General features: G+C 32.3%; 1 protein-coding gene across 4 annotated transcripts in view; it reads right to left on the bottom strand.

The window, feature by feature from the left end:
* The window catches only part of LOC122402053 (scavenger receptor class B member 1-like), an 88,373-nt gene that overhangs the window by 32,652 nt on the left and 36,347 nt on the right, over positions 1-19,374 (bottom strand). Inside the window, exons 1-2 of one of the 4 annotated variants that reach the window (XM_043404563.1) lie at positions 12,703-14,393; positions 12,145-12,367 (exon numbers count right to left, since the gene is read on the bottom strand). The exons of 1 other annotated variant lie outside the window; for it this stretch is intronic. In XM_043404563.1, the coding sequence (XP_043260498.1) occupies positions 12,145-12,355 (211 nt within the window). In that variant the 5' untranslated portion in view covers positions 12,356-12,367; positions 12,703-14,393. Of the gene's footprint in view, positions 1-12,144; positions 14,394-19,374 lie in introns of those variants that run through there. 2 more of the 4 variants (XM_043404562.1, XM_043404561.1) reach the window with 2 other exon arrangements.

Here is a 19,374-nt window from a genome sequence, read left to right as displayed (position 1 = left end):
CGTGCAATTTGGAAAAGTTTCACGTAGATGCATCCTCGCCGAGCGTTATGCTAATAGCTTTTTTCAGATTGAAATAATGCGCGTTCCACATTTAGCCTTGGTCTTCCTTCGAAATTTGCCAGACCTAACCCAACCTAATCTACATGATTCACTAAGTTTGTTTACTCTGTGATCGTTTAATCTCGTTATTCAACGATTACGCGTTGAAAGAGGACAGACAGAAACGGTATGAGACACTATTCTGACGTGGTCTTCGACGTGGGATAATTAACGAGATACCTATTAAATTTGCTCATTCGTGAAGCATCGTTTTCGCCGCGGGGACATTGAAATCCTTGATGGAATGAATTTATCGCGTCGACATGTAGCATATGACATACCTTATTTATCGTCTCGAAGAAAAAAAAGTACGAAAAGCCTTGGATCGTCTTTGAGATTAAAAACGAAGGATTTTTCCGTTACATTCTACATAATTATCTATTTTTGTTCAGTTACACGCATACTGTATTTCGATCGTATTGTTTTATTTATCCGAAGGAAGTCATTTTTGTTGCTTTGTTGTAGGAATACGCTTGGCTTTCTTCTTATGGATAAGTTTCTTAACCGTTGATTCAAAGTTTTGTCGATGATCTAGATTCGATAAACTTCTTTTAAATGTATTTCTTACATTTTCTTGGTTAATTAGTTTTATTCGAGAATGTTGTACAAGTTTTGGTCATACGAAAGACAATAAATGAGTAAACTTTGAATAATCATTTTGATCTAAAAATATTGCATAGAAGAATGCTCAAGAATGTTTGTAATACGATTCTTTATTTGGACAACCCTCTCTTTTAACTTTTCCAATTCTACAATAGAGGGGCAGCAATTTTTGTGTTTACTTTAATCATAGAAATCAGAATTATTAAGTGAGTAATCGTCACTGAGATTTATCAGTAATCACAAACCACATTTTGTAATCAGTTGTTTCCTTTCTCTAGAATTCGAGTTAATAACACGTGTGACATTTTTATCGTTGCGTGACATCTACGAAAATAGAAATGGTCGAATATTAAACACGATGCTAATTGTTGGTTTCCTGAATCTCGAGTATTTAAATCCTCGCTAATTATTTTCAATTTTCGGCGAATTTTCATTTTGAAGCTGTCCGCAAGGTGAGTTTTATTTGACACGTGCTATGCGATTGTAGTCACTGTCAATAATATGTAACGCTACACACTCCCATTGATTCATCGAGACACACGATGAACATATAACCGATTGCTTTGGTAAACGTTAAGTAATCTTATCGTAAATGATGAAGAATACCAATGCGTCACGGAAATACAACTCGCAAACATCGATTCTCATAGATTTGCAGGACGAAGCTGTTGATGATTTATTAAACGGTTCGAAATAAGATTCACGAGAAAACATCATCAATTTATTGCCTCTTGTTGTATATCAGAATCGTTTTAATCGATAAACATGATTGCATAATGTTGAACAAATTGCACGTGTTTATCGAGGCGGAACACTGAATACAAGTTAATGAGATTCGAATAATAGAAAAGAAATCTTGTTGAACAAAGAAATTCGACGAAACGCGTCTGCTATGTGTCAATAATTTTATATTAGGAATGTTAATTGCTTCCATTATTATTTTCAAGGAATATTGTTTTGGAATTGTTGGTACGAAGTTTGTCCTGCACGACCCACGTTTCGTTTCCAACGCATTCGTTACGAATTTTTCACGTTGATGTTCGCCAAGTTTCTCTCAAACGAATAACTGCAGAAGTCCTAAAGAAGGATTAAGGATTGACAAATACATAGTTGTTTGTACGTTTCGTAGAAGGAGTCATTTTGCTCTTGACTATTGCAAGATTGCTGGCAGTGCGGCACGATGTGGTAATAATTTTCCGACAGTAATCGGGACGCGACTGCAAATGCACCATCCAATAGAAAGTGTATATTTGCCCTCTGTCGTTATATTTTATATCCATGGAATCGCAGGTTTTTTTTATGAATGTTCAACTCGTGAAATACCAGCTTCTATTCGTGGAAAAGAATGTTACAAAACAGACGGCGGGAAAACAACACGTTTCGTTGGTCTTTCATAACCGTCGAACCCAGCCTTTGCAAATCCATCCACGGATTAATAACTTTACGAATTTTAAATTTCAACCCGAAAACCCTGTATATAATATAAAATAAATGTCAAAAATAATTAGTAGTAAATTCTGAACGCCATACAGCCAATTCGAAACTTTTACATGTTTGCATACCTACAAATGCTTTGATACCATTGATTTTTTCTGTAAGTGATAGTATTACTCGAAATTTTCAATAGTTTTTACTATATATTGATGAATTTCTTATATTTCTAGTACACTTGACATGCAAAAATAAATGAGAAATATAAAATAACATTTTTGTGTATGACTTTCTATTACAGTGAAAAACAACTTTGAAGATTTGTCGAATGTGCGTGCATTTGACTAATTTTTAACACAACAATAACATGGTAGCATGTTGGACATAAAATCTAACAGAATCCTTTAAGAGGTAAGTATTTTATCCTTATTTACAAAAATATACCAATAAAGACACAATCTATTCTAAAATCCATCATATAGGAACGAACATAACAACTTTGATAATCTGTGGGATACGAGTACATTTGAGTAATTGAATATCTCGAACTCGATACAAATATGTGTAGTTTTAGAATGGATATAAATGGTGCCCATCCTCTATTTTAATGTCTTTCTAAAGTTTTGATAGACTGTTTGCGTTGTTGCATTTATAAACATTTAATTTCTTTATATAGTTTATAGTTCATTTATAATAATTATTATTGTCGTATATTAAAATATAGAACTTTACAATTTTAAAATGAACAATTTGCATGACTCAAAATGTGATGTCTTCAACGCCAGAATTGTTAATAATTCATTTTGACTAGTTTATTACGTCTCAAATAAATGTTATTATTATTTTCTCTACACTAAATATCTCGAGGAATATTATAATTCTGAAGAAACGAGTAACATTTTCCAAAGGAAGAATTCTTGAGAAACACTAGCAGCAAATGATTATTCGAAGCCATTGATTTGAATGGTTTGATGAATCCAAACTCAGATCCGTCACTAGTCGATTAGCAACAAAAAGAGTGAAAACATATTTACGTTGAAAACATTTAATTCGCTTGTTAACGTACGTGCCTTCGGTTCGTATTTCACTTAATGCGTGACGCTACGCATGCAACCGCGTGCAATTTATCGTTGAGTTGTCGAGGGTTGACGACTGCCGTACCACACTGCCACAATGTGCGACACGCAGATTACCTCGGCCACGAATAGTGGCATTGTTCGCGTTCCGTTCGGTGGCGTATGGATTTTTTTAATACGCGGTCTCGGGCCTCGTGAAATTGCACAACGTAAATAAATCTAGCAGAGTCACGTGCACGTTGTTTGCACAACCCCGGATGCGAAGCGGCCTTTTAAGAAGGCGAGGGCGACCATTTGCGGAATGTCAGTTTAAATCCCAACGACTACTCGACCAAGTAATAACGAGACACGAAACTCATGCTTATGATTTTCTTCCTCAGTTTGTACTCGCATTCGCAATATTTTGATCGCACCGCGTGATTGTATTCATTCTTATCCCTTTCTCTCTTACACCTGCTTACAATTGAAGGACTGTTCGACAATAATTTTATTGAGCTTTTGCAAGTTGACAGTAATCAGGTTCTTAATGACATCTGTGAAATGGTAGACGCAGTTACTCGATAGTTTTAAAAATACAAATTTTTTCAATAAGAGCGATAGAACTTGCACTGCCGCCGTATTTGTTATTTACTTGTTCGAGTCGCATGACATGTGTATTCGATAGTACTTTATAAGTAGACTGCAGATCTTTATGCAAATTCAAATATTTATTAATAGAATTGATGATATGGGGACTTTGTATAAGGTTATTTTAACCCCTAAATATAATAATTCGTATCTTACTTGAAGTATTTCTTATATTTTTGCATCTTAAGTGCATTCTATAGTTTTTTAAGAACTAAAATTTCCCATAGATGCATAAACATCCACAATCTATTTCTAAAAAATGAACTCCAGACGTGATTCGTAAGTCAAACATTTCTATTCCTACTCCCTGGGGCCAGTGAAGCGTAAAATACGAAATTTAAAACGCGATACTAGATCAACAGAACTCACAATTCGTCGTTTAGTGGAAAAATTCAAAACCATTGGTTCAGTTGTTATTTAATGTATTCCAAAACGTCAACAATCCAAGAAGAAAACGCAATCTATACTAAAGGGAACGTGTTGCAGAGAATTTAAATTTATCGTTTAATGATAACATTATTTCAAGAAAGCAATTGTCAACTAGTCACCAAGATCTTACTAAGTCTCTTGTTTATTCCAACAAACTGTGGACAATCTCAAAGCAAACATCATTCGCATTATTAATGAGATACACCCTGAATAATGTGCCAGATTCATCGAAAATTGGCTTTATTGTACAGGGTGTTCGAATGCCCCAGGGAAAAATTGTAATGTTAGATTCTAGAGGCCAAAATAAGACGAAAATTAAGAATATTAATTTGTTGATTGAGGCTTCCTTAAAAAGTTATAGAAACATTTCCGGCCACACAATATATTTTCGGTAAATAATTTTTTTCTCTTAGTGCGTAAAATTTCGAGAGTATGTGTATTCAACAAAAATGATTATAATTGACCGCCGCAACCGAAAATAACTTTTACAGAATGATTTTAAATTGTTTAATTTAATTTTTTAATAACTTTTTAATGAAGTCTTAGTCAAGAAATTAATATTCTTGATTTTCGTCTTATTTTGATTTCTAGAATCTCCCATTAAAATTTTTACCAGGTGCGGCCGAACACCCTGTATTAGGTACACCGCACATCAAAATAAAACGAGTTCCAGATTATGTAGTTTCGATTTTGTTTCAATTCAAAATTTTATCGATTTTATTTGGCAAATCTTTATTTTATGTGATAGAATGTAGAATCTGCTTATTAAAATTATATTCGTACAGATTTGTTTAGATAATAAATACATTTGTTTTTTGTCAAAAAGAAAAAAAGTCGAATAGAAATAGGAATAAAAGAAAGAGAACTAGATGGTGAAACAAACATTCTATTGATATGTAATAATTTTTGAATTAATTTTAAAGAGTAGAACATAATTAGAGCTAAGAATTAGAACTTGCAGTTGTTATAAATTTTATTGACAGTATAATATAAATAATCTATGAATATTAATAGTATTTCGATGATTAAGTTAAATATAAGTAAATAAATTTCAGCAACTCTATCTGCTAATGTCTCACGTATTTCTCTGTGTGTACAGTATACCGAATTGGAAGATATTGACAATGAGTTGATGCATGCATAGTGAATCGCTTCATAAGTATACATACATAAAAGTATATAACAATATAACAAGTATAAAAGCTCGTGCAACAGGTAGTATGCATTTATTACTAATGAAGCAACATTTGTCGACTGGAGCCTGTCAGACATTCATGCAAAAGTTAAATATCAGTAGTTTGCACGGTAAAATTTCGAAAATTTGTAAATGTAAGAAAACAAATATAAAAAATGATCATTCTAACAAGAAATCTAAGAGATACTTTTATGCGCAACAAACCCAAAAATTAAAGAAAATAGGATAACTGTCAGGCGTTTATCTTAATACGTAATCACGTCTTGTTATTGTTTTGAAATTTTCGCGTAATAATGGTTTACGAAAGCCATTCTTTCACAGTGGGCTTTCCTTTTCGCGTTGCAACATAAACATGTATCTATTGAAACATTTCTTAATTCGCTTAATGCTCTCCGCTGTGCACGTTTCATCCAAGCCGCCGACAAACGTGTTAAAGTTCAATTTGTGCGCAATCGAACGGTAGATCCACGTTTGGTTGCATGGTTTGATGCAAGACAGGCGCATTTGAATTTAAGACTCCAATCCTTTACATGGAAAAAAAATAAAAATTTCCCACGGTATTGTGTTAAATTAACATACCAATGGGCGTATCAAATGCCAGGCAACGCAAGATCAAATTACCAAGTTTCATTTTGCCATTTTTGACCATTATACACTTCTTGCACAAGTAAGAGGCAAACAAACGTGCCGTCGATAAAACGTATTTCGCTTTGGATAAATTTCGGAGATAAAAAGACTCGAATCGAGCTTGCTTACGTAAAGTATGAAGGAATGTAAATATTTCTTTATAGACATTGATTTTTATCGTTGGAAACACTGGTCCGTCTAACCTAACGGGTTCTATTTGGTAGGATGTACTAAAATTCATTAGTTGGTACGGTTACGAGCAGTCGAAAGTAACAAATAACTGTTATTGGTGACATGTAAATACGAATCCTCATAAAAAATAACATAGAGAGAATTATTTTAGTTTGTTGATTTCATCGACCACGCGTGTTTGAATTTTACTTCCTAATAACGATAATAAATATTTTATCCTGTTGTTCCAAATAATTAGGGGGATTGTAAATGTAAGATATGAAAGATATCGTGGAATATCTCTAATGCATTTTTCAACTTTTGCACTTTTCATTCTCCATTTTGTGAAGCTACTGAAAATTATTTTTTGTTGTATATGTACATAATAGTGATATTGGGTACATTTTAGCTTCGTGAAGAGAAACTGGTTCGCCGCGATAAAAAGAAGCAAAACCGAGGTTGTATAGTGTTCCCTCTTTAAATGTGCATTACTCGAGACCACATTTAACGCAAGGGGATAACGTTGTTTATGTTTTACTGGTCCGTCCGAGAGTAGAAAGAGATAGAGAGGGATATCAAACGAAGGACGAAAAGGATTTGCGACTCATTAACAGTATCTGAGATATTCTTTCGCAATTGTATGTATTTTGCATAGAATACACAGGCATGTTACTCGAAATAATTGAAAGATCTCATGTCTGAAGGAAGAATCAAATGTTAAAAACAAAAAAATACTTCATTATCAAGCTATTACTACATGTATCATCGTTTTATTATTATTTTCAACGCTACTATTATTTGAAGTTTAATTTAAAAACATTGGTCGTCATTATTTGGACTGAATTGCAATAATTACTATGTCATTAAAAAGATCTAAAAATATTAATACAGAAGAGTATACTCTTATTATTATCTACCATCTCTTTGATACTGTTTAACTATGATTTTCATTCTTTAATATTAAAAATAAGACGGTTGTTTATACGTTTCCAATTATGAAGTCTTTCGGACATTTGTACTAATAGTTCGCTGTTTAATTTTGTGTCGAATGACTCATCACAAATATTGTCGCAAAAATATATGTTAATACATTCTGCTAGTGTATCAAGCCATCGATTAAAGATGTACCTGTTACGAATAGGCAACAAACGTTTCGAATTCGGTACGTAGACCTGTTATGTGTTCCTGTTTTCATAGGATACGTATTCCATCGATGTTTCGTACATTTTGGATTGTGTTATTGTCACTGTAGCGTACATTTCGCGCATAATTATTTAACACTTTTTGCGTTTAAAAAACTATCTTTATTCCCATTTAATAAAGTTCATGGTTATAATCTCTATTTATTATTGCATCATGTATTTATAGTCCATTACATTTAAATTATGCCATTACCTATCTCAATTCATTCTTGTTGGTCTATGAAAAATCAGTGTTTAATGTCTACCAATTACTTTAATCAAATCACTTTTGTTTATAGTAATCGGATTGTTAATTTCTTCTAAATATATTTCCTATTGAATAATTTTGTTATTATAATGTCTTACAGGGTAATGAAAATTTAATACCAGAACTTTGATGTCTTCCATTCAAGAGTAAATATTTTTTGCAAAAATTGTTTAATTATGAGTCCTATTATGAGTTTTTCTTAATTACTATTATTAAAATACCATTTTTCGGTCTTGTGCAAAGAAGGAAGCTTTTCATATTCGCGGATTTTATGATGATCTTACCATTCACCGACGCGTGTGTCCAGGAAGGATGATCATTATTAGCATGAAGTACGCGTATCGCTTATTTATTGCTGCATTGAATACTTCACCTAGAGACGTGTACTCTCCTTACTTTTTTCTTTGTTGTCACAGAAAAGGTATCTTAATTGTTCTGTTGACCGTAGACATAATATTTAATACAAATAAAAGCCTTCGAAACCTAATCGAAAATGGACATATCTATTGTTATCGATAATAATAGCATTGTATTGAAGTGAGATTCACTCGACACTATTTTAATTGATCTATTTATCAATTCTAACAGAAACAGAATTCTATAACAATGAATAAATCAGTTCCATTTGTGCATGGAAAGATTCAGATATTTAATTCAGCCTTTTTATCGGGTGATTATTGAAAAAAATTGTTACGAAACAAAGTTCTTACGTTATAGACATTATACAGGGTGTTCACAATTACAAGCATTTTTGGTGAATAGACATATCCCCAAAATCCTACACAGATTCGAGAAAAAAATTCGAGTAGATGTTGAAATTTTTCGGTGAAATTAAAAAATTTTAAATCGTTCTGGAAAACATATTTTCAGTTGCAGGGGTCAATTACAAGCATTTTTGGTAAAAAGACATACCCCCGAAATCCTGCGCATTTTCAAGAAAAAAATTCAGTATGGGCGGAACTTTAAACGTTAATAACTTCTTAACGAAGCCTCCATCAACAAATTGGTATTCTTCATTTTTGTCTTATTTTGGCCTCTAGAATCTCCCATTAAAATTTTTCCCAGGGGTGGCCGAACACCCTGTATAATCACAGTATGCTAAATCTTTTTGTGCAACTTTTGTCTATAAGTTTAGATAGTTTTGTTTAACACTTTTAATGTAATAACTCACTGTTAATTTTAAAGAAAAAGCCGAAGGAAGCCGTTTTACCAATGCAGTAATTTTTTCTAACAGTTTTATATCGTTCTTTTTACTAAAATTCAATTCAATTTTCCTCGGTCATGTAACACAAATGAGGCTTTGTTTCAAGTCCAATGCTTATGACTCAGTGATTGAAAGCTTTCCTGTATTTCACAATCTTTGCAAGATAAATATTTACTTGTATCGAAGTCTAATTACGTAAATATACACCGAGATGTACTACCAATGAAATCGTCGTAAATTTAGTTCATTGTATGATGGAAATAGGTCGCGGTTTTCTTGTGCATTTGCAGCATTAAACGTATGTAATCTATTTACGAAATTATCGATGTTTTATGGGAGACATCATTGACATTTGACATACGAATTCTTCAGAAGACCTTACTGATATCGACAATTAATTTATTGATAAATTAGGCGTTGTCTTAGTTTTTCTAGATAATTTTATTCTCTTTATACTGGTTCTATGCAAGTGTAGTTTTAACGTAAGTAATGTGTATTTTTCTCCCGTTTGAGAAATTTTTACTTGCAGTTATTCCACAAAAAAAGCAGACAAGACGATGTTACGTTATTATTTTTCAATCTCAGTATCTTTTTTCCACAACAATTTTTTGGAATAGAAAGTATAGAAATTCTGTTTATACGTTGACTCGATGTCATTATATTTGAGTATAGAAATGAAATTAGAATTTTCATTAAGTATACAAGTCGCGTCTTATCGATTGATTTTCGTGCCATTTCTATTCCTTGGTAGAGTCTTTTCAATTTCCGAAACAGCTCCGTTTTTTCGTTGGCAACACGTACTTGAAGCTTTTTCAAGGAAATGTGTCAAACTTGATACAAAAGTGAGAAAAGAGTAATTTCAAAAACTTGTGTACATTTACATAATGTAAGCAGAAAGGTGAAACAATGAACGTGTGAATCGCGGTTCTGTTTTTGCGAAATTTGTATATACATATGTTATGTTGTGATAATCGTGAATGAAGTGTGACATTTAGTTCTGTACATTATAAGCATATGCTTATGAAATTAAAAACTATTAATAATTAGATACGCAAGTTCGAAACTCAATCAACTTTTGCAGTAAAATATTCTCCTATTTATAATAACCAAAACTAGTTAAAAGGAGATATTATTGAGTGCCACGAGTTAGACTTGTTATTGAATTTCATATATGAATTGGACAATTTGATGTAATTATATAAATTCCTTAACACTTTCTTGGAATCTCTTATAAAAATATTTTATAAAATCCAAAAATACTGAAGAATACCACATAAAGTTTATATGCATACAACTTCTGAGAATTCTGATAATTATGTACGTTTGACAATTTATTCTTCATAAAATTTTCCAAATCAACATCCACTATTGGTTTGTGCGTAAACCTATAGGTGGATATCCGTAGTAAAATTCCAATTCAATGTTATTACCACTGGTGCCGCTGTAAAACCAGTTTATCTTCAGAAGTCTGTGTGCACATTATCATTGACGTTGATACATAACTCAGGTTTTCTTACAATTACCAAATAAACTTGCATTCCATTATATATTTGTATGAGTAACGTGTTGTCTATATTTATTATTCGCTCAAATGTTGTTCAAATAATACGTGACGGATAAAAACGAGTAGAGTAATGTTGTTCTTGTCGGTGTAACGATTGAATTATATTTATTTAATTGGATAAATTTTTAAAGAATTCTCCCTAATAATGATTCAAATAATTTATCTACGATTTTAAAGTGAATAGTACATTTGTAATCTTATTTTCAAGTCTGATCCCTGAAGAATTCAACCGAAATAGTCTAATGACATTGGACGTACATATGTACATGTCCATTCGTGGTTATCTCAGAAAGTATCAAAATAGAATGATATAAATCTACTGGAAAATATATGTAAATTATACAATGAGGAAGTACCGAAAAATAAAATATAAACAGACATTATTTACATTAGCAAAAAAATGTATTGTAAATAAAGATTATGTGGAAGCTTCTAAAGTTTTTTTTGTCTTTTAACTAATTTGTACATAATATTAAGTGCCATGTATAATTATTAATTGTATATATTTTATGTTTATACTCCAGTACAGTTTTTCACTCTGTACCTAATGTTCAGTTATATTTTATGTTTCGATTCATCTAAACAAAAAAAATTTGTTATAATTTACATAAATTTTTCTTTTTAATGTAAATTATCTTATTTTTATGATTACAAAACTAATAATGAACAATTGGTTAAAAATGTTTACAGAAAGAAAATGACATGCATATTATGACAATATCAGATGTCATTGAATTTAATAGTAAATCGTAGAAATGAAAATATTTCATGCTAAATTGCCAATTTGGTATTAACTTTGATGTGAATTAATATTGAAAATTGTAGCTTGGTCTTCAAGATGCATATTGCTATATGTTAAACTTATTGTCAAGAATAAATTAATTCATTAAAAGTCTTTTTATGGTATAGTGCAAGAATAAATTAATTCTTTAAAAGTCTTTTTATGGTATGGTGCAAAAGTCAGTGTTCAAAATCTTTTTAAAAACTTGTATTAAAAGTAATATTGATTCAATCGTTTTGCTATGCTTATTTTAACTCCATTTTGATGTCATTTCTCTAACAATTTAAAATAGATTATAATTGTTTATATAAAATGACAATAATCACTGTTTCACATATTTGGTAGTAGAATCACATAGAAATTAAAGTACGAAATAAATAATTTTATAAAAAGAATGCGTCTCGCATAATCTATGTGGTTAGTTAGATGCGTGGTGGCGAGCATGTTAAGCACGTATTCATAAATCATACTGATACGATTTAAGAAATAGTGGTATGATTTAGGAATCAAAATAACTTTCGACAAAATATTAATTTAATTTTTATAGTAAACATAATACGTATTCTTAAATTACATCGATCATAGTTGATATTGGTTGAGGCTTCCAAATGTAAACCGAGTTCTTCGAAACAAGTTTTGGCGTTTTAATCATATTTGATTATTCAAAACGCTTATACCACACACGTAACAAAATATTGTCTGTTAATTTTCTGTTTACACTTTTCATTACTCGGTCACTTCATACAGTTGGCATTAGATTGTACTTATATTCGGTAATAATAAAGAAATCGAAGAGATATGTACGACTTAGGCGACCGGTATCTTACCGGAGTAAACAACTCTTCTTTATATTTATACACGGCGCAATTGATGTTAATAATTACTCACTTTTTGACCATTTCGGCCTCCCGTTCGAATGCACCGGTAAAGTTGCATTGAAGAAGCGATTCACGACGATCGAAGACTTTCTCCCGAGACTCGTCTTTCGACTGATCGACACCTCCTCCAACTCGCTGATATCGTTTGGATTCTGATTCACATTGACGGACGAGAACCGTCGTCCGGTCAGTTGACTCCATATCATCATGAAATCCTTCATGGCTGCACGTCACTGGGACAGTTTATCGAAAACCAAGTTAATCAAAACCGAAGACGAGAAATTCACTTCTCTGTCGATGTACTACGGAAACGATACGGGTCCCGAGGACTCTTTTTCACACAGAACTCGCGCGAAACGTTACGGATTTGTCGATGTTTTATTTATTATCGGAAGAAAACTTGAGCACGCCGGGATCGATCTTTTAACAACCGATCTAAAAATCCGAGCAATTTCCGTTGTAGAACTACTTTCGGAAATTCCAGTTCGACGCGATGATATTTGTGAATTCTCGAGTTCGTCCAGAGTCTTTTTCTCTAGCGAAATACAACTCCCAGAACTATGCTCACCCGATGATACACTCGAGGCTAAAACCTGGATTCGATTTACGTACACCGGATGATCTCGCTTCGAATGCTACATGAAACGGCAGGTAAATTGTTAGTTGGATCGTTTCCCGGGCACGCGGAGCAAACTTTCTTCTCGGTGCGTACGCCGTGCGCTTCTGTGCAAAAGTGATGAAAACGTGCATTTGTAGAAGTTCAAAAAATGTGTTAGAGTCATTGCAATCCCCCACTTGAGTTTCGACTGGCTGAACGCAGCGTGGAGCACGTGGACTACTGACCAATCGGTGACCGGAATCGGTGCCCCACCACGGATGAGAGAAGACTGTTCCTAGGTGGAAGATCACAAGATTACCTGGTCTCGCGACAATTGCGGTACGTCAATCGTTTGAGGCGTTCAAAGGTCAATGGAATATTGATGAAATATTGGATCCGAGGGATTCCTACCCCTCGTACCGTTCACTGTTTTGTCCATATACTATTTTCATAAGCTTTGCCGATATCGATTAATTTCTTATCGATTTTATAGCCACGTCTACGTTTTATCATTTGATCTGTGGCAATTTCGTATTAAGTTCCTACTCGAAGAATATCTTAGCAATTTTTCGTCACTGATTTCTTGTGTTCCTTATACTCGTTTCATAGATATCTTTCCGGAGTTTTTGTTACATTTTTTTATCGTACCTTTTTATGAATTTTCGTATCAATTATTTTACTCTGTAATTATAGTCCGGATACTATTTTTCCACTCTACACCAATAGAAGGAAATTGAAAATAATAATAGGAAATTATGGTCTCGTACGAATGTTTGTATTCTCAATTGGTAGAGTCGAAATCATACTATATTTTTAAAGGGTTATTTTATCGTGAATCTTCCAAAACAATTTTTTTAAAGAATTTGATTTAAAATACTTCCTTAAAGCGTTGAATCTTATCGATTGTATTTGAATTTATCATTTACCGGTATTTTGTTTAATTGATTTTACAGTTCACAGTTTAAACGATAACTTTGCATTACCGTGATCGTAGTGAAATATTTCTCCTCAAGATGATACTTATCTCACGCTACGCATTCCACCTAGCCGCTTGAAGATTAAAATATTGTAGATGAGTGACGCGTTGCGGGGATTTTCTATGGTGGATAACACGTAAAAAATGTGCAAATGGGAAAAGTATTTCCCCGGCATCTGGAATCTCCTTCAATTTTTAATATCCCATCGTACCAACCACAACCACAACAACTTTGACTCACTTTTACGAATTTTATCTTTAATAATTGAGCTTCAGTCACTAGAGAATTCAATGTGCCGATTAATTAAAATCTTTTAACTGATTATTTAAACTTTTACCCGAAACGAATGACGTGTAAAAAATCTTCTCGAATCATTAGAATTAGAATTAGTCGACAACTGTATACATCAGTTTCGCGATTTACAATTTTGCAATAAACGTAATCTGGCACACAAGTAAATTTCTTTAGTAAATTTCGTTCATTCCCGAGGTCAAGGTCAAATTGACCACGTCTTACCCGATGAAAGATGAATTTACCTTATTACGGTTATCACGCGGCAAAATACCAACAGAAATTGCGTCATCTTTCACAGAGATGCACAATTTCCAGAAAAAAATGTCATTGCAATGAACCTCTCTCTTAGATATGAACCTGGTGCACGAATTTCGTCGGGCGTGCCCTGGTATGAATTTAAATCCCTGGAATCTCTTTAAACTGAAACTTCCTCGACTTATTTTCTGCGTTAATTTCTAAATATAAAATTTGACGATGATTCGAGATCGTACGCTTTTTTGTTGATCCATTCACAGACAGGGAAGGGAATCGGAAAATTTCCCAGATCGGTGATTAGTGCGTTGCCACGCATTGGACATCATGTCATGGTAAATACCTTTGTATCTAGTAAACAACTATGGAGGACGTTTCTGCATACTCACGTCATATAGTTGTACAATCTTTTACTGAATAATATCATTCGAACCACTGTCTTGTTCTGATCCACTTAAAGTACGCACGCACCATATTCAAGACATTCATCAACTTGTCAGAGTACAGAAGAACGCTCATATGGTAAATTGTAATTTTGTCTTGTGACTTTCCGTTGTTTTACTTATTTTGACATAATCTGTTGAGGGTACATTTTATCAACATTTTGTCAAATTTGTCGACTGGATTCCCACGATTTCAATTCTTGAATTTGTTTACGATCGTTCGAATAATATTTCGCAACTAATTACAAACATTATTATGACATGTTATTTATAAAAGCTGATATTTAGAGAATACTAGAAATGTTGTTTGATTGATCAGTATTGATCAACTTCTCAGTTGCTTTGAATCTACTTGGACATAGCATTCATTTTGTCATTAGTTTATTTATAGGAAGAACAGTATAACGTTTGCGCTGTTCCAATATTTTTTTGTTTATAAGTCATTATTGTTTACTACCAATAGTGTATTGCATATTCTGTTTTACAGGTTGACGAAATATTTCAACACAAGAAATTGGTATTGGAAAAAATTAGTTTTCAACCGATTTCAGAAATAAACATCCAGTAAATTTAAAAAATCGTTCGTTTAAGAACCATATCATAACAAACAACGTAAAATATTACGGGAAATCTCTTCTAATAGTTCATTCAATTAACTGCTCAAGAAATTAACATGAGATTGACTTGTTAATCTCCCACCAAGAAAAACTGGTTCGATCAGATTATCACCTATATGTTTACACTAAATTGTTATTGGTGATTCGATCGAAAAATAGCATATGGACTTTCTTCAATCTCATAATGAATGTTGTGAAATTTGACATTTGACATTTGTAATAACGGAGTATAAGAGTTAACTGTCAAAGAAAAATCATTTTCGTTGCTATTATTCGAGTGTTGGTGTCACAATTTTATTAAATACGATTCAGAATTCTCGTTTGGAGATTAACAGTCCTAATACTGATTGATCTAGTCTTTTAACATCCGTTTTTTAAACAAGCCCGTGCTAAGAGACGTTAGTTCTTTTGTCTAACAGACATCTATTCAGGAAACAATTCGCATACAGGCGTTTCGCTTCAACTGAATTACATTCAGAAAATCCATGCGTCAATTGCATGTTTTCCATTTCCTGGTTCGAATGTTTATTCATTATTTCTTCTAACGCACAATAATTTAATTAATTATCGTGTATTCTTTTCGAACGAATCATCTAGATTGATTCGTAGGAAGTGATAGCTAACAAGGTCGAGAGATAGAAATGAATTATCGAGCGTTGTATATAAACAGTTTTATATAATCAATTGTAGTAACCGAGTTAACGATTAGTAATTAGCAGAGCATAAAAATGGTTATAACTTAGGGATAAGACTAAACAGGATGCATGTTTATATGAACTTTGCCCATTGTTTTTATGTCCGCCACTCAAGTTACTATTACACGATATGATCAATTTGTACAATAAAAAAATGGCTGATCATAAAGAACAATACAGTGTCTAAAGATGAAATTTTATTATAAAATAGTGTCAAGTTGATTCATACTATTTTAATTTACATTAAGTTCTATTCCAACGACTGTTTCAATCAATTATTAACCCAGTTGTCATAATATTTTTTTTTAAAGAAGGTCATCCTAGATGTAAGATTATTTTATAATAAAACTTCATCTCTATATATCATACTATTACCATGTTACTATTACTACTACTAATTTAATCCACGATATACGATATAAGATATTGTATACAGGGTGTTTTAAAACAATGGGGAAAAAATCGAAGAGTTTATTATATAGTATTATTTTATAATCCGAGGCTTTGTTTTACAGATATAAGCAATTAAAATTTATTGATCTGATTCTTGATTCGCACTAATTATATCCTAGATTTATAAGTCTCAGTTTACAATATACCGACTTTTCAATTTCTTTGCGTATGATAAGTTTATACGTTTCAGTTTGTCCCATCGTTTTGAAACACCATGTACAGTTCCCCTACATTTAAAGAAGAATTAAAAGATTATGAGAAAATTAATCAGAAAGAATTCATCTGTTCTTGATTGAGCTTTGTTCGATGCAGCGAGCAGCATTGGATGAGAAGCTAATTATTTATAAAGGAGAAATTATTGATCTAATTCAGAATAACGACAAATAAGTATTACGAACGCTGATTTGCATACCCAACAATGTATTGTTATTTGCGCCGAGAATGTGTTACTTTATCAACTTTCACTAGAAAATAAGGAAATTGACATAAAAAATACTTTTCAGTTAAAACTTTATTTTCTCTTATGTAATTCACTTAAAAAAAAATTAGGATCGCGAATTTATACACTAGTGAAATACAGAAATGAGGCAAAAGGTGGTGAAAACTATTAGAATAGCACTATACAGATACAGTTGATTAATTATTGCTGCTCAAAAACGTAACATAATGCCAAAATATTCAAACTTATGTATTGTCTCAGCCTATGTAAATAAAACAAATTACTAGATTCTTTGAATGGAACAATTTTCAGCGCAATCATGATTTTTTAGTTTCACGATTATTATTTAAATAACTGAAATGTCTGTTATTAAGAATCACAGTTTCGACCATTGACAGTAAATGAAGAGGTATAGATATCTCCTAGTAAATTATGAACTATTACTACACGAGTGCGTAATGATTGCAAAGAGTCGTTTTCAGTTCCATAAATCGAGGATAAGTTCCATTAAAAGGAGGAATTCAAGGCCAGAATATATAATTGCAAGAGTTGCTCTGTGTATGCTTTTATTAACTAGTATTGCTTTCGTTTAGCAGATATATGGGTTTGATATATTTCTTAAATACGGCATCGTACAAGAATTTCGGTACATAGCACGTGTATACACGCACAATAACAAGGAAGTCCTGGTTCGCGAAAATAAATCGCAACCATAACCAGTTTTTGGAAGCATTTAATTCTTTATATTTCCATATGTTTTGAATAAACAATTCATGAATTGTGACGTAATGAAATTCATAACATTGCTCATGTTTCCTTCCTTTGTTACGATATTACCATCTAATTTACCATAGAAATTCAATGCGTAGAAATAATAAAATTATCATTTTACATCCACACCTAGATATCTGATTAAACAATTTAAACTAATGATCAACAATCTTCTTAATTAGAGTACGTGCAAAATTTTCATTCTCATTTATGGAACTTGGAAATATTAGTATAGTTACATTTATGATATTTGAAATCACCTTCTTGAAATCTTTTGAAATACATGTATATCCAGTTAAAAATGGCCGTTTAAAGAAAGTATTTCTGAATGAAAAGTAAAAAGGATTCGACTTCTTTCTTACTTTCACGATCAGTATTTATTGAGTTAAAACGAGGTCGGCTGATAGATGCGACGTAGTTCGCGAAAAGAAGAATACGTTTTCAGACAATTACTTGAACCAGTTTGGAGTCAAGGACCTTTTCTGTAATGCAAACTTCAAGGCCAGCAAATTCAGAAAATCCGGCACACGGTAGTCGGAAGACATCTAGTGCGTTTAACAATGTATCTTGCGAAATCAGATCTATGTGTTTATAAATTTAAAGTCATTACCCTTCTTCGGTTCATTGTCGTCGACTTTTCTCTTAGGTCTGCCTTTGTTTCACTGCGTATGTCGCTTCGCAATGGAAACACATTTCGACCACGGTCATGCAGGTAGTATAATCTTTTAATTAAATTTTATTACCGTGTATACGTTCAACGAAATTTATGCTCATTAATGACAATTAGTTCGCATTGAACGTAGTGTGTTGAAGATACATATAACTAACGCAATTGTGGTAAAAAAAAGGAAGAAAATCATTAATTTGTTTCAAAATAGTGCAGAGTTTTCTTCCTCGATGGTGAAAGTCTTTTTATAAATTAATTTATGTGTTCCATTCTTTTAAATAAAGAAAATCTCGATTACCGAATTTTAAGTCCGTTTTACAAGTCTTAAATAGACAAAGTATTTCACGAATAATATTTAAATTACTATTGCAAACAATGCGGACAACTACCAATTATTTCAGCAAGGTATTCTTATAATTGCACCCAGCATAATAAAGCTGATTAATACTAATCAATTATATAAATTATAATAACAATAACATACATGTATGACTTGAAGTATCATCTTCTTAGATTATTTTGTAATTAACACAATAACTAGAACATTGTGTAAAGTTCTATTTTACTACTGTAGGAACCCGAATTATATCAATTAATAGGGAGAAATCAAAATGAAAAATAAATAGAACACACTTTTATGAGATCGACCATATATTTTGTAAATAAAATAGTATAAATACTAATAACAGAAAGGAAACAATAATACAGTAGCATCTTGATGCAACATTTCTGCGTGACCTTGATAAAACGTTCAACCTTGATAAAACGTGCATGGTCATCCCCACTACGATTTTTTTTCTTCGAGACGAGAGACTCGTCGACTCGAGCGGTCGGTAGCCGTGGAAACACAACCCAGCTGACTGAATTTAAAAATGGTTGTCGCGCTCATATTGGCTGACAGGCATTTAAGCAGACTAAAAACTTTGGCATTTTTTATCGCGTCTCATTATGAATCGGTTGGTGGATGCTTTTCTGTTTAAAACGAGTACAAACTCAACCGCGTTTAAATTACTTCTAGTTATACGTTCATTAAA

This window comes from Colletes gigas, unplaced genomic scaffold, assembly GCF_013123115.1.
Source record: "Colletes gigas isolate AHSC1104 unplaced genomic scaffold, ASM1312311v1 Colletes_gigas_Sc00032, whole genome shotgun sequence".
NCBI classification, from domain to species: domain Eukaryota; kingdom Metazoa; phylum Arthropoda; class Insecta; order Hymenoptera; family Colletidae; genus Colletes; species Colletes gigas.
The sequence above is the reverse complement of the archived record's forward strand: the minus strand, read 5'-3'. Positions and strand labels throughout refer to the sequence as shown.